The following is a 15057-nucleotide window of genomic DNA, read 5'->3' as shown; positions in this document are numbered from 1 at the left end:
GAAGGAAAAAAAGTTTTTCCCGAGTACAAATCGATCGGGCGACCGATAGTAACTCTTGTGACGTCACCGATGACTTTACCGGATATCCGCCTGCACGGCGACCTTGGCTTCGCTTTGGTTCAAGTGGTTCAGATGGTAGGTGAACGTTTATCACGTGCAGTGCTGTGCAACGATGAGATTTGTCTCAACCGTCTGGTTAACAAAAACGGAGCAGAATGGACTGCATTGTGCTAGTTGACACAATATTGTTTACGTCGACCTCTTGATCCGAACTTATACGGATGGTGAGTTCTCTGCGGTAGCGTTGGTGGGTGGCGTCATAAGAAACAAGAGATCAGATATCGCTATCAAATCAGTGTTATCGGTGAACAGTGCACGTATGTGATTCGGTCATCCTGGGAATGCTTTCGAAAAGGCCATATATTGTCATCGCCCCCAAGCGAGTGTGACTCATGGTCGTATTACGAGTTCGTGAGGCATCTGGGGAGGGTGTTTGTGTAATCATGTGAGCTTGGTGTTGTGTCTTTGATTTGTAGACGGGGCCAGCGGTGAACAAGTCGAGTTTGCATCGGTGAGATTTTTTCTAGCTGGAGGTAAAAAAAATATGCGATTGTTTGAGCATCAGAATCAATCTCCAGATTGCCGGATCTTGTTGGTTTGAAAGCATGTCGTCTGCTGAGGTGTGTGGTTGACTGTCAGTTGAAAATCAGTGAAAGTCGGTGAAAAGTTTTTGACGTTTGAGAAAATACCGCCGATCAAAACAGTGTCGTCACACTATATCGTGCTACAAGTGTGTTTGGTGTCCATCCATACCTTGTCTGTCTGTCTGTGCAGCTTCACTCAGAATGGACATCGGGAAATGCGGCGCTTTGCACGCGAGTAAAACATGACAGAGACTCCACCTCTTTTACCAAGAAGACCTCGTCCGTCAGAGCTGGTGGACCCAAATCAATCACCACCGATCACACTGGAAACTAAGGTCCCTCACCGTGTGGGAACATTCAGGTCATCAAAGAAAGGGCCAAAAGAAGGCAAAGCCGACACTGAAAGCTCGCCCGCCCCCACTCAAGCAGCTCCAAAATCTCCAAAGTTTACACCAGAAGCGATTTTTCCAAGCTTTGCGAACCCGACCTACCTCCTGATGAGTACAACAAACAGAGATGGGTGTTCAAGTACGGAGCTTTCGGCGCCGGATTTCTCAGACACGGACTCCATCATGTTCCTCGAGAAAACGGCACCGAACCTGGTGCGGAACGGCGTACGACGTTCCTCCGGCGGAAAGCAGTCGCCGCCCAGGTTTTCCCACGTGTACGAGGACGTCCCGGAACACGTCATAGAGAACAACCGCAAAATTGTTGCCAGCAGAGACATTTTCGATTCGGTGTCCTTCGAGTCGCCGCTGAACAGCGAGTACAAGCGAGACTCGTCCGAGTCTAGCAACTCCTCGTACGACTTCCCGAGGCAGACTTCTCTCCCCGAGACATTCGACAACCCGGTGCTCCTTGCGCAGCGTCAGCTGTCGGCTTCCGGCTGCTTTTATGACTTCCCCACGTTTCAGCGAAGAAAAGTGGCCGCAGAACTTGGGGCAGCCAACGAAGAAAAACGCGACGAAGACGTAGACTTTCAGACGTACGACATTCCAGCGTCCTTAGGAAGTCCCCCTCCTAGCCTAGGAAGGCAGGACATCGCATCGAACAGCCTCTATGACTTCCCACTTTCTTCCGGTACTTCGCCCCTCCTGTCGAGGTCTCCTTCCGAAGAACACCTCGATACTCAGCCACCTTCTGCCTCTCCGCCTCGAAGTTCATCCCCGAAAGAAATTGTCGGATCGAGGTCTCCGCCGGCATTTCTGCAAGCCAATCTCGAGAACCCCGCCTTCAAAGCAAGCTACGCCTATGAAGTACCGAAAACGCGTCCCGTTTTGGGTCGCCCCTGTGCAACGGTTGCGTTTCCTCCTCCTCCGCCAGTCAGCCTGTTGTACGACATCCCGTCGCAGCTCGCGACCTCTCCGACATCTCAGCTCGTGGACGTTCTAGAGGACAGTCCGGAAGATTACGATACATCCCAGTTCAGCATGCCCCTCACTCCTCCTCCGTCGTACCCTCCTCCACCTCCTCCCGTCTTGGCACCGCCAGCCGTCCCGCCCCGGAACATCCCACCAGGAAATGTTTCGAAGGCGGAAGGACCCATTCCCGGGTTTCGACCCGTTCCCGCCAAGCGCTACTCCCTCGCGCGACAATCTCCTGTTCCGACTACTCCGCCTTCCACGGTTCGGCGCGGAAGTCCGGATCCGAGCGGAGCGCGCGACGCGGAAGAGAACAGATCTCCCGCCGTCAGCAGGTCGTCGTCGACGAGAGAGCCGACGAGACCCCAGCAGGTCTCGAGACTGAGTTCGATCGTCTCCGACTCCGGCACTTCGCCGGGGGACGACGTCGTTCCGCCGTTATGGGGAGTACCGAAAGAATGCCAGCCTTCGTCTTTCGACAGCGCAAGCTTCGAGCTCTCCGCGTTGGAGGAGGTCCACGGGAAATTCTCGGACTCTAGCACCCCGTGTGAGAGCTTCGAATGGAAAGGCGCCTCCTCCAGTCCGACGTGCGACGACGGAGAGAAAGACGAAGACCCTTTTGACGAAGAGCCGCGGAGGAGAGTGTCCGAGAGCATGAGTTCGTGCGCCGCCGCATTCACGATCAGCACCGCCAAGTGGAACGAACAGCGGGATTTTGCGGGTTACATTTACAAGACGGGAGCCAAGAGAAAAGGTAAGATAATAATGGATGTACAACGGGACACAAAGTGTCATATATATAGGTTTGTGCTGCAGGTTTCTTGAAGCGCTGGTCAACCCTTCAGGATGGCTGCTGGAGTTATTTCGTGTCGCAGAAGGTAAGTAAATATTCGATGGCTTTTTGCTTTTGTTACGCAAAATCTGTTTAAAACTTACGAAATATTACCGCTTTTAGGACAGCCTACCTCTGGGCTCCCTCTCTGTTCAGGACATCGGCGCAGTTTCTGTGACTGGAAGTCAGCCTTGGTGAGCCGTTCTAATTCGCGCAAATATTCAAATTGTTGGCCAGTATTGTTACATAAATCCAGCCGGGTGTTCCGGCTGGATTTATACGTTTATTACGTTCCGGGTCCTGCAAGATTTTTGTGTGCAGTGAAAACCTAATTTATCAGTTGTTAATTTATGCTTAGGCTCACCCCCTTTTGTGTGCCAAGTATGTAGACTTAAGACAGGCATATATGTGGCCTTGATCATCCATTGCGTACGAGAAAAGGGGGCTCCGCGATGGACCTTTTTCACATTCGCGGCATATCCTAGTTGCTCTTCAACGAGCCACCTTCGGTGCCCCAAAACAAGCCCACTGGGTAGCGTAGATGATGAAACACGATCTTGGAGTGAGGCTGATGAGCTCACGCAGTGTCCCCACTTGGTCCCCACTCCAGTCAGCCCCATCCAGCGGCATCTGTTGAATGCGGAGGTAGCTTTGTCCGGCTCCCCTCCAGGACATCGGAGCCGCAGCACACGCACATGAGCAGTTGTAAAAAAAAGTCCATTGCTTCCGCACAGTTACTGTTGGGTTTCAAGTTGGCTGTACACAAACAGCTGTTATAAAAAGGAAAAAAACACTAGACAGGGAAACGTTGGCCTTTTAAGGGGTCGAAACGCATTTGTGTGTTATGCTCAGAGGTGCAAATAGTAGTGCCCTGATGGTGAGTGGTGTTATTCCCGTTAAGAGTTCTTAAAGATCCCTCAATTTATGCTTATTTTGTGCATTGAGAGAAATGCCAGATTGTTGTTGTCTGTTTCACCGAGAAACAGGAACAATCAAGTTGAATGAAATATATTTTAGAGACAACGTTTGCACATTGTAGATGTTATGCAGCAAAAAGACAGGGACACACACGGAGGAAGTCTTTTTGCTGCATAACATCTATACAATGTCACGTTACCAACTACCCCCAACTATCAACAGTGCAACGTTTACACACACTTTCAGTCAGTCTTGGGTAGTAACTAAGTTACTTTTAACTTGTAACTGTAACTAGTTACATATCCAGAAAAGTAGCTTTTAACTGTGACTAGTTACTATTTCTGTGAATGTAACTGCAAAATGTAACTTGTTACTCGAACAAATGTCGATCCTTTTTTTACGTACGTACACAGGTCGTATTTTTCCCTGTGGCAGAGCCACATATTGACTTATACAGCTTCAGGTTAAGTGCAATAATACTTTTATCGCACTTAAGTAAATGTAAATAGATGCATGTTTTTAACGATGTATCACCCTCTCATGGTCGTTTTTATAAAAAGTAACTGTAATGTAACTAGGTTACTTTCTTTCAGTCACTGTAACTGTAAGTAGTTACTTGACCAAGAAAGTAACTACAACTGTAACTCAGTTACTTTTTAGAAGTAACTTACCCAAGACTGCTTTCAGTCCAGCGATGTCGGACCACCCTGAGCTGTGGTGCTTCGAGATCCACGCCCTCCAGTGTCAGGGACGCCAATTCCTGATCGGAGTCGAGAGTGCCCCCCTGCGGGACAAGTGGATCAACAAGCTGACCACGGTCGTGGCACCTTCTCTTCCTGTTGAGCGAAATGGGGAGGGTATGATAGAAGGTGTGAGTCATGTGGGACGTCTGCACGTGAAGGAGGGCGTCGGAGGCTTCTGGCAGACGACGGTAGTATGCCTGCAGGGACGTCAGCTCCACCTGCAGGCGGGGCAGGGAGCCGCCGAAGTGGTCGACCTGCGCAAGGTCATGTCTGTTGGTACGTCTGCTCTGCTCTAACTGACTTGTTTCCGAGTTCTTGTCATTATACAGTGAACCCTCGTTAATATGATTCCCCGATAATCTGACATACGCGCTTTACGACCATACCCCCGGGGAACAATGCAGTGAAACCTCTGCAATTCCCCCCCGTTAATATGACAATTCCGCATTATGACGAAAATTTTCGGCAACGACCATGGTCATAATAACGAGGGTTCACTGTAGGTATGGCTGGTTTTGTGAGTGTTTTGCAGAAAAAAGAATAGGGGCAGTGTATGGGTGTCGTACACAGCGTACATTTTTGGACCCTGATAAACGATAGTGCAGTTTTGTCAAGTGTAATTTATTTGCCCGACGAGGTAATGCTGTATTATATAGATGTGTTGACTGCTTCAATGCTTTGTCTCGTAACTTCTGTGAAGTAGCAGGTAGAGTCTGATCTTTTAGAAGACCATAGAGTTTAGAGCACACGGAGAGAAGTTATTAAAGTTATTGCCGTAGTTGTGATCGGGGATGATATTCCCAGGATTTTTGTCTCGAGGGGGGTGTCCTGTACAGGAGGTGGCACCCATATTTGCAGCTTTTCTAGCGTTTTTGCCCTTTCTGGCGGAGAATTTGGAGGGGATTTGCAAGATTTTTGGGAGTGTCTTAGGGAATATAGGGGGGCCTAAGACACTCCCAAAAATCTTGCAAATCCCCTCCAATCTGTCTGCCAGAAAGGCTAAAAAAAGCTGGACAACCTGCAAATATGGGTGCCACCCCTGTACAGACCCCCACCCACCTCGAGACAAAAATCCCTGGTTGTGTTGCTCAGGATGCCAAAAACGCTGTAGAAGTTACATAAAGCGACATTTTGCAATAACTGAAAGATATAAATGTTAGTCAAATATGCGGGAGGTAGAGTTATTTCAATTCGGTCGTTACGTGAAGTTCCGTGAGGTTACATGAAGCAGCAGGCAAGATATTTCAGTTTATGGTGCCGTCACCTTTCTGCCTTTTTGACTAATTCGTCCTCCCTCAGAACGTGATCTACAGTAAGAGCATCCTTCGGAAACGAGAAGATGCGTCTCGTAATATTGCCCTCTTCCGCAGGCAAGTCAGGCAGCTTAACTTTTGCTGGAGCGCACGAGGCTGGACCCTCCTTTCAGCTCCAGCTTCCTGGACGAACCATCTACATGCAGGCGGACCATCCTCGTCACACGGAATCCTGGGCAGCTTCCGTGGAATGCGCGTGGAGCACTCCGCCGGATCCTGCCTTCTCGGACCTGTACCTTGCGCCGGACGGCATACCGGTTGCGATCGACCGCTGCCTTAACTACATCAGTACCTATGGTATGTGGCAGTGCTGCTTTTAACTTTTCAGCATCTTGAGTATCAGTCTCAAGTCTTGGTGTCAGACAGGAGCGTTTCCAAAATTCGATATACAAGAAAGAACTGATGTGCTCAGGCTGGAACAACATAGAAGGGACAAATACATACAAAGCCTCAATTTGCCTAAGGAGTGAACGATGAAAGATGAAAGTCACTGAAAAGGGTTAGCCAGCTGTAGGACTGGAACCCACATCTTCTGGATTGCCGTTGTTGCCGGATTGTTGTTCCAGCCTCAGAACATCAGTTTCTCTCTTGTTCAACAGTTGCCGCCTGAGTCGATCCCGTCGTATGAATGTGTGTATGAGCGAGTCCTATACAGCTGGCTAACCTTTTCAGTGACTTTCATCTTTCTTCGATATACAAATTGTTGTCTGTAAGTCTTGGAACAACATTTTTGGCAGGCACGATGCTTACCGGCATCTACCGCTTGGCTGGTTCAAGCAGTAGAGTGAAGAAGCTTGTGGAGCTCATGCAACAAAGTAAGACTGTACTTCCTAAGGCTTCGTATATAGTACATAATTTATTGAAGTGCAATGTTTGGGTTCTGTGTGCTCACTATTTTGTAGGAGAACAAAGCGTGTTTTTGTTTTCTAGGTCCCTGGTCACTGCATTTGACGACCGATGATTACACACCACATGATGTTGCCAATGCACTGAAACGGTACCTGCGCTCCTTTCCGGATTGTCTACTTACTAAGCGGCTCTTCCAGCGCTGGATTGGGGCAAGTAGTAAGTGTTCTTTAGACTTTCTGTGCTGACTTCTGCAGACGTTGAAAGAACCGTGAACACAAGAGCTCCTTCTCTGGAGCTTACCTTTCTGTTTACCATACGGAAACACCCCTCAACTGCATGGTCTCACCTTCGTACCACTGCTTAAACATATTGGTGTGCACTATAGATGTAGCATGCAAACACACTGCAGTTGATGGAAATGAATAAACCCTGAAACGGGGAATACGGAGGCGGGGTAGAAACCCCGTATAAACGGGTTTTACGGGATTTTACCCTAAAACACGAGGCCCTATTTTTATTGCATTTACAGCTTCTCTTTGATGCTGGTTGTTTCACCATCTTTGACGCAAAGATACCTTCATGTGTTTTTTTTTTTTTTTTTGCAAGTTCAAGCTTTTTTCCTTCTTATGTTATTTTATTATGATGTTCTGTAAGAGAGCAATGATGACACGATCTACAACCTGGTATACATGTCTCACTTCACAGGAGTCCAACATCCAGCAGAACGTAGAAAAGTAATAAAAAATCTTCTCGGCGAACTTCCCACCACCAATTTCCAGCTGTTAAAGAAGCTGATCTGCCACTTGAAAAGGTTTGTAGCGTGCGGAATTCTGGATACCCGCGCACCAGTGAGATAATGCAATTTTTTTACGTTCAATTCGCTGTAGCATCAGCGACCGCAGCGACAAGAACTACATGCCCATCCTCAACCTGGCTCCCGTATTTGGACCGTCCCTCCTCTACGGGGAAGTGCACAGGTCACTCAGTATTGACGTGCCCACCGCAAGTGGCAGCTTTGAAGAAAATAACGCTTCCATGGATATCATTGCCGATCTCATCCACGGGTATTGCTCACTATTCGAGGTACACTAGCTTGTTTTATGTGCCTCTTTATATAGTGAACTGGCTGGGACTTGTGGATAATTTTACTATATCAGGAGTTTTACTGTATCAGGTGTCGTTTTAAAAGAGTCATAAATGGAGCAGGACAAGTCATTGAGAGATTTATTACGGTGCTATGTACAAATAGAAACTCTGCAGTGTTAGAAAAACTACCTTCCCAAACTTTGTGTCTCACCAAATCGAGAACTGGGAAACATATGCTGGGCATGCTAAATCAGGCAGGACAAAAAAAGAAAAAGAAGAAGAAAAAAAAAAAACAAGCGGCAAGCAGCTTCCCCATGACAAGATTGCGGGATCCGATGTACCCGAAACCAAGGATGACCGAAAGCCACATTCTGGGTGTCCGTTCTTTACTACGTATATAAGCAGTATCCAGGAATTTTTCAGTTTACTTCTCTTTTACTATAAACAGAATTTTACTAAAATCAGAGTTTTACTATAATGAGGTTCTACTGTAACTACAAAAGTTAAACATGAGGTTTTGCGTTAGGCTCAGTGGGTTCGTCGGAGCTTAGTAACTGTGCGGCTTGGCTACCGGTATCAGGTAATGTTAGGCAGCTGGTCATCTGTCTGACACCGGAGATTCTTCAAATATGCACCTAGATTAGCGTGAAAGCCTTCAAAATGTACATTTTCAAATTTTTCCTGTTTTTCGGGTACTGTACATTGGCATTTGAATTTTTCTGTAAAAATGCACACGTACACATATTGGGAAAACAATATAGGATATAGAGGTATCCTGTTCCTGCTATACCCAGGAATATGCTGTATCACACAAAATGTATGTATGTACTCATAATTCACGTGCACTTGGATATGGGAAAATAGTGGCACATATAATGGCCAACGTTGACAGATTGTCCCTTTTTCAGGTGGAGCAAGATGAAATTGAGAAAGAGAAAAAAATACAAGAAGCATTGAATTTATTTAGGGACTGCAAGGTTACTCAGGTATTGCTGCTGCTGCTTCTGCTTCTGCTCAAGTCTTTTCTCACATTCAACAAGTTACATCTAAGACGCATTTTCAGAGACCTGCCGGTGATATCTTAGTCGGCGTCTATGTCTACAGCAGGGATTGGGGGCACTGTCTCAACATGAAGGTGTGTACCACAGTTGACCCTCCATTCTGAGCTGCTGCGTTACATAAAGCAATAAACACTTACTTCCGTAGCTGTCCCCTGCAATGACTGCCACAGATTTGTGTCGATCCGCAATTTCTCAAGTGGGAATGAAGGAGTCACTCAGCAACCTGGCTGTCTTTGAAATAGTGTGCAATAAAGATCTCGGTGAGTGCAGGGAAAAATCGTTGGCTCGAAGTCGAATTTAAAGCGCAGTAATTCCAAGTAATGCAACGTTTCAACTCAAATACTGCGGTACCAAAACTGCCGATACTCAGCCGTTAGTGTTAGCATTGTTGTACGTATTATAATAATAATGTTTTACTGGCGCCCAGGAACGGTCGTGACGACCCTAATGTTGGCGCACACAAATACAATACAATGCACTACAAATAGACACAATATACATACAAATACAGTAATACAATATGCACTAACAAGTCATGATCTACACAGTCACACATGAAGAACATGATTTACATGAAGTACATGAAGAAGAAAAAAAATACGTGACTTGAATTGAAAACGACAAAAGAGCACACGCACATTGTAACGTGAGAAACACATGCAATCGCAGTGCAACAAAAGGGAAATTATCTGAAAAAGTCAAAGAAACGAAATCTCCGAAAAATGAGATGAGACACGACACCTAAATATTATAATATGTGTCTGACAACAAAAATTTTGTTGTTTATTAAGGCATAATAATAATTATTATTAGTACTCCCGACAGTGCTGATATTAAAAATGCTCAAATAAAGAAGACCCCCGGAAGATCGGGAGATTGGTGCATCAAGAATGGAAAGCGAATGAATGTCACTCGACTGGATTTCATGTTTTGTTTTTTTGTTTTTCGTTTTTTCTTCTAGAGAGGCCTTTGCACTACACGGAGTCAGTGCTGGCATCGGCTCTGCGCTGGGCAGCTTGGGACAGTTTTTATGCCAAAGAAAACTATCTTTGTATCAAGAACAACTTTGTTTACGAAGAAATTGGCGCTCTCGTTCAAGTGAGTGGCAGTTTTGCTCCAGAGTGGTCCGTTGGGTAGAACGGTTTTTTGTACCTTAAATGGAAGAAGCGTGAATGGGGGGCAAAATGAATGAGATGCTAGTACATTTCTTTATAATCCTTTCTTTTGATTTGATTGATTGATCTGAACATAATGCAAAACAACGTTAAACTGGGACTGCGAGGTAGCATTGTATTGCTTGTGGAGATAAACTGCATATTTAGCTATACTATACAGGGTTTCCCAGCTAACTGTGAACATATTTTTTAAATATATATATTACCTTAATAAAGAAAAAAATGGTTTTCCTTCACAAATTTTTTGCCGGCGATCTATCGAACGGATTTTTGTTCTGAAAACGGCTACGATATGAGGTAACCGAAAGGAACAGATGTTCTCATTGGGACAACTTCGTAGCTTTTATAATTAAAAAGTTAATGAATGAAAGTTAATTAAGACATTGGACTTTGCTAATGCCCCCCCCCCCCCCCCCCCCCCCTAAGGAGTGCCCTTCAGCATATGCTATATTGCAATTGATTTCATCTTGGAAAAAGTGTTATATATATTTTTTTTTAAAATATGTTCACAGTTAGCTGGGACACCCTGTATATAGAAATAGTTCAAGAATAGTTCAATAGTATGTTCCACCTTCGTTTCCAGAGTCATCGGCCGCTATCTGTGTTTAGTGAGCTGAAGTACGCGAGCCCACGTCAAAAGAGTTTCAAGAAGGTGCACTTTGAGTTCACCCGCGGGAAGATTACGCATCATAAGGATGCAAAGGTTAGGAACTGTGGAAAGCCTTATTACGGTTTAATGAACTCATGAACTCACCGGTTGGCAATACCGCAGGCTAGTCAGCAGTTGAATCAGTGGAATATTGAAGACGTGACATGGTACCTGGGCTGCGATTCGCGGAGGAGCCCGCCACATAGGTACGTGTGTCTGCAAGACGTTGTCTGGATGGGAACCTCATTCCATAATTAGTCGAGCGATTGAACCAACTTGCTTTCTCTCGTAGGATGAATATCACTTTCGTGCCTCGTCAAGGAGAGATCAAAAAGTAAGTTTATGCTGCGCGAAAGCCGCGCTAAAGCCACACTGACGTGATTTTGGATGGAGCGAGGAAATTTGGTATTGGAAGCGGCAGTGTAATTTGGATTTTTGTTATCGTTGTCTCATTAACATGGATACGTGCTTGCGGTAGAAACTGTGTGCATCAAGTGAGTCTTCCACGACGTACTGCATAGACAAGCCCGACACCGGGTTTGGTAGCGGTGAAGCCGTTCACCCTGTGGGTCCCTCGCTTCAGATACAAATGTTGGTTGAAATATGGTGCCAAACTGAAGCGATTTAAGAAAGCTTTCACCCGCATTTACATTGACAAGCAGCTCCTGGCTGATTTCAACACTAGTCTCCTTTCGGTCTTGGAGGGAGGCGACATACGGAACGAGACTACACAGACATCGTTCCGTGTGTAAATGTAGTTAAATATTGTCCTCTGCATCAGGTGAACAAGAGGTTGGTGTGGTAAACATGCTAGGTGCAAAGATGATGTCTATGTCAGCAACCAAGAATAGAGTGACGTACACCTCCTCTGCATTGTTTCTCAAGTTTACCGTCGAGAAGTTTGAACGACGAGGACGTAGTTGACACTTCCCCCGACGTCAACTGTAAGAATCCTTGAAACTATCAACACGCTTGTGAATGCATTCAGACACATTGCCCACACCACCAGAAATGTGTTGCAATGTGTTGTTTTGTGCTCGTGCAGTGAAGCGGGCACACACAAGCTGTTTTTCAAGTCACTTTAGAGTAAAGTCAATTTTTGTCACTGAGGAAAAATTCAAAAAAATCAGTCGACGACTGTTAATGTTCTCTAATGTGGTGGAATCTGCTTGTCCAGGACACGGTGAAAAGCTTACAAAGCCACTTTTCCCACAGGACACGAGATGCACCATACTTTGGACACTGTCTTAGTCTGCCAACGGAGGACGAGTGCTCCAAATGGTTGGCCGCCATGTTGATAGCGGAGTACCCAACCGGAGTCCTTCCTGCGGAGACAGCACAAAACTTCCTAGACTGAGTGGTCGATCAAACTGCAAGTTCTTGGCTGTGTTTTGAACTCTCAACATTAATGCTCTTGGGTACCAGGGTACAGAAAACGCACCGCGTCAGATGCAGCGGTCGTGTCCGTCGAATTATTTGCAGGGTCGAAACTCTCGAGCTTTAATACGTGGGTACTGTTTGCTTCATATATGTAATACCCTGCACTTCAACCTTTTTAACTGATCACCATTGTTGCGATGTGTTATAGTGCGCTGCGTTCAAATACGGCCGTATTGTGGGTCTGTCCCAGCCATGTTTTGTTCATGCACCAGACATGCTGTCTTACTCATGTGCCATTCATGATGTTCATGCACACTGACTTTTTCTTTCGTAACCTTTGTTTGTTCTTTTTTTTTTACACTCATCGTGTCTATAGTTAGGTTGTGGCGTCACACTCACCGTTGCGCATCGCCTATATATCGTTACCCGTGCCTTACTAGCGCATGTGCACTTACATGTGCATGTGCACACTGAGCTGGGAGTGGCCCTGCGCATTTCTGCGTGTATAACTTACTTGTTAAGCAACAGCAGCACGTGCGCAGCTTCCTTATTCGGTGCTGTTACTTTAGCTGTGTTTCAGCTTAGCAATGTTGGCAGCAGCTGAAATTAATGTCATTTTGTCCACTGGGCTTCTCTGGGCTGATTTATCCAGACCCCTCATTACGTCCCTCAAATGTTTGACACCCCCTGTGCAACCACCACTACAAAGGGCCATGTACATGTCAGCACTGACACATAAATTCGTTAAAGCTTAAACGTGACTCTAAGAACGGTCCCCCGGTTCTTATGATTCTGGATGCACTGTCGGGTGTCCTGACTCGATCCACTTTGGAACAAGCGTGCCACACGGTTGCTTCGGCACCTGGATGATTTTGGACAAACATTTGGACGCTCACGTTGGGGTGCGCTAATTACGCGAGTAAATACGATATTCCGTGTCAACCTCGTATACGCGTGTAACAAATGCAGCTGATTACACAGAACAATCTGCCGCCGGAAAGGTACCACCACTGATCTCTATAGTGTAGGCTGGATCGCGCATAGGGTGCTCAAAAGCGTGGTCACCGGCCGCCATATTGGTGGGCCCAACGTATTCTGTCGTCTGCATTTAGTTCAAGCGGGGCTGCCCGTATTTTTTAAAATTCCCTTTAAACTAAAGGGCATGTCATGCCAGTTTAACCCGCAGTAAATACTCCAAATCAAATCGCTTGCTATTGTTTCCTATGGGAGCAGCCGGCGCCAGTGGGCCCTCCAACATGGCGGCCCGAATGCACGCCTCTCCCCCATCGAGCCCCCTCTCCCATGCGCGATCCAGCCAAATCCCGATCGAGCCAAAAAGCCGACGTATCGTTTTTATGTTTGTCGGCTGCGTTGATTTGACTCACGTTTGCCCTGTGTAACGCGAGACACTGCAGCCATTAGCATTTCTTTAGTCGTCACGGTCGTCTGTGACGTGGCGCTTCAGTTTCGCATATCGCCCATTCAGTGATTCATGCTGCGACACTTTTATCTATTTATTTTTTTAGGCCTAAGTTATTTTACCGACATGGCCCAATATCGACAAGTACGCACCGGCAGGAGTTTGCGAAGCGCGCTGCACTGGATTCGAAGGCAGCCTCGGTCGCTGGAATATGCCATGTATACCACATCGTCGAAAAGCAGCCGTAACATTATTAGAGCGGCAGCTTTGTAGGGCCAACCGCCGTGTCGGTCCGTCTGTAGCTTTATAGGACCACGTGACCGAAATTTATTTCCAACCGTTATTTCCGTTAAACACAATGCCCACAGATGCAGCCAATTTCTTTTACCCGCTTTATAATGCGGTAGCTCCGCAACATATGGCGTTTTTTCCTGTGGGTAGAACCACCGGTTTCAACCCCGATAGAACGGTGTGTATACGCATCGTTCTATGCGGGTGAAGGCATCGTTATGTCCGTATACGGATATAACGATGCTTTCATTATCACAGTCGGTGCTGTTGTACATGCGCTAGTTTCACTGCGGTGCCCATGCGGAAATGTCTTTCTGCGATCTTCTCATGCCTTTGCCACGCCTGTGTAGCCTTTGAACTCATTGTAACATTCCTTGTTACGCTATAGCAGCTCCTGCGCCATCAAAGTAAAGAAATGCATCGAAAAACTGACGCAACAAAAGGCGCGGCCGCGGACTTTTTTTTTCCTCTTTTCTCTCTCTCTTTCATGGGTAACTATATATGGGCGGGAGGTCCTTGTAAAACTGTGTTCTTGTCCTCCTTCGACCATATTTCGATTGTCAAAAATGCACAACACCAAATAGCCAATGTCCAGCTAGTGTCTCAAGCAGTAGTCAAGTCTTCTTGGATTTAGTCATCAGCTTCGGCTTTGCGAAAGACTGACAGTGTCTTTGCTGCGTGGAATTTGTTACGCCGCGTTGCAACATTTGGTACAATGTCCCACGTGCCTTAGATAATCCCTACTTCTAGTTCTTCGTCTGTAACGTTGCAGCGAATACTGGTGCAGGCAGGACGGAAGATGGTTCGGCTCTCCTGACACCGTTGCACGTGAATTGTGCCATTGGAATTACATTATTTTGGTACTCATGGATGAGCTCTTGATATTTTATATAAACTTTTATGGATGTTTACACACACATATATGTATCATGATTTTGTGTAAAGAACGGAAACAAAACAATGCAGCCTTGTTGATGCACAAGCGTATGAGAATGACTGAAAATAAATATATAGTTTTATACACAGCGCTTTTCGTTTTTCTTTGTCTCCTCGCCGTGTTGATGAGCGTTCCTGAAACGCAGGTGTTTGTTGGGGATGTGTTTTGCAGCCCAGTCCTGTCGCGTAATGATAAAACGGTGTTTTAAGTCTGGAGACAATCTCAGCACGCCCCGCATTCCCTTTCCCCAGAGGAAGACGTATTTTTATAAAAAGAAAAAGAAAGACGTACCATGCCATCCGGTTGCTGGCGACCTTGGCTATATAGTTTCCAATTCACCACATTGGGACCACATTGGGACATACGGTTGACGTTACCTGCTGACTGAACAGAAACGA

General features: G+C 46.2%; 1 protein-coding gene across 5 annotated transcripts; it reads left to right on the top strand.

The window, feature by feature from the left end:
* The first annotated feature begins 57 nt into the window (after window positions 1-57).
* Window positions 58-14745, top strand: LOC135394898 (uncharacterized). 5 transcript variants are annotated; one of them, XM_064625955.1, is made up of 18 exons: window positions 58-135; window positions 835-2759; window positions 2822-2883; window positions 2961-3031; window positions 4443-4774; window positions 5869-6108; window positions 6549-6626; window positions 6742-6876; window positions 7366-7471; window positions 7548-7743; window positions 8655-8732; window positions 8810-8881; window positions 8953-9067; window positions 9769-9905; window positions 10566-10685; window positions 10755-10837; window positions 10924-10965; window positions 11847-14745. In XM_064625955.1, the coding sequence occupies exons 2-18, from the start codon at window positions 887-889 to the stop codon at window positions 11986-11988; spliced, it is 3882 nt and encodes a 1293-aa protein (XP_064482025.1). In that variant the 5' UTR covers window positions 58-135; window positions 835-886; the 3' UTR covers window positions 11989-14745. The 5 variants fall into 5 exon arrangements, with proteins under 5 accessions (XP_064482025.1, XP_064482023.1, XP_064482026.1 ...); XM_064625953.1 differs by having other exon boundaries at window positions 106-284; XM_064625956.1 differs by lacking the exon at window positions 58-135 and adding an exon at window positions 291-571.
* Window positions 14746-15057: the final 312 nt, after the last annotated feature.

Source organism: Ornithodoros turicata, chromosome 5 (genome assembly GCF_037126465.1).
Source record: "Ornithodoros turicata isolate Travis chromosome 5, ASM3712646v1, whole genome shotgun sequence".
NCBI lineage: Eukaryota > Metazoa > Arthropoda > Arachnida > Ixodida > Argasidae > Ornithodoros > Ornithodoros turicata.
This window is presented reverse-complemented; position numbering and strand designations above follow the sequence as displayed.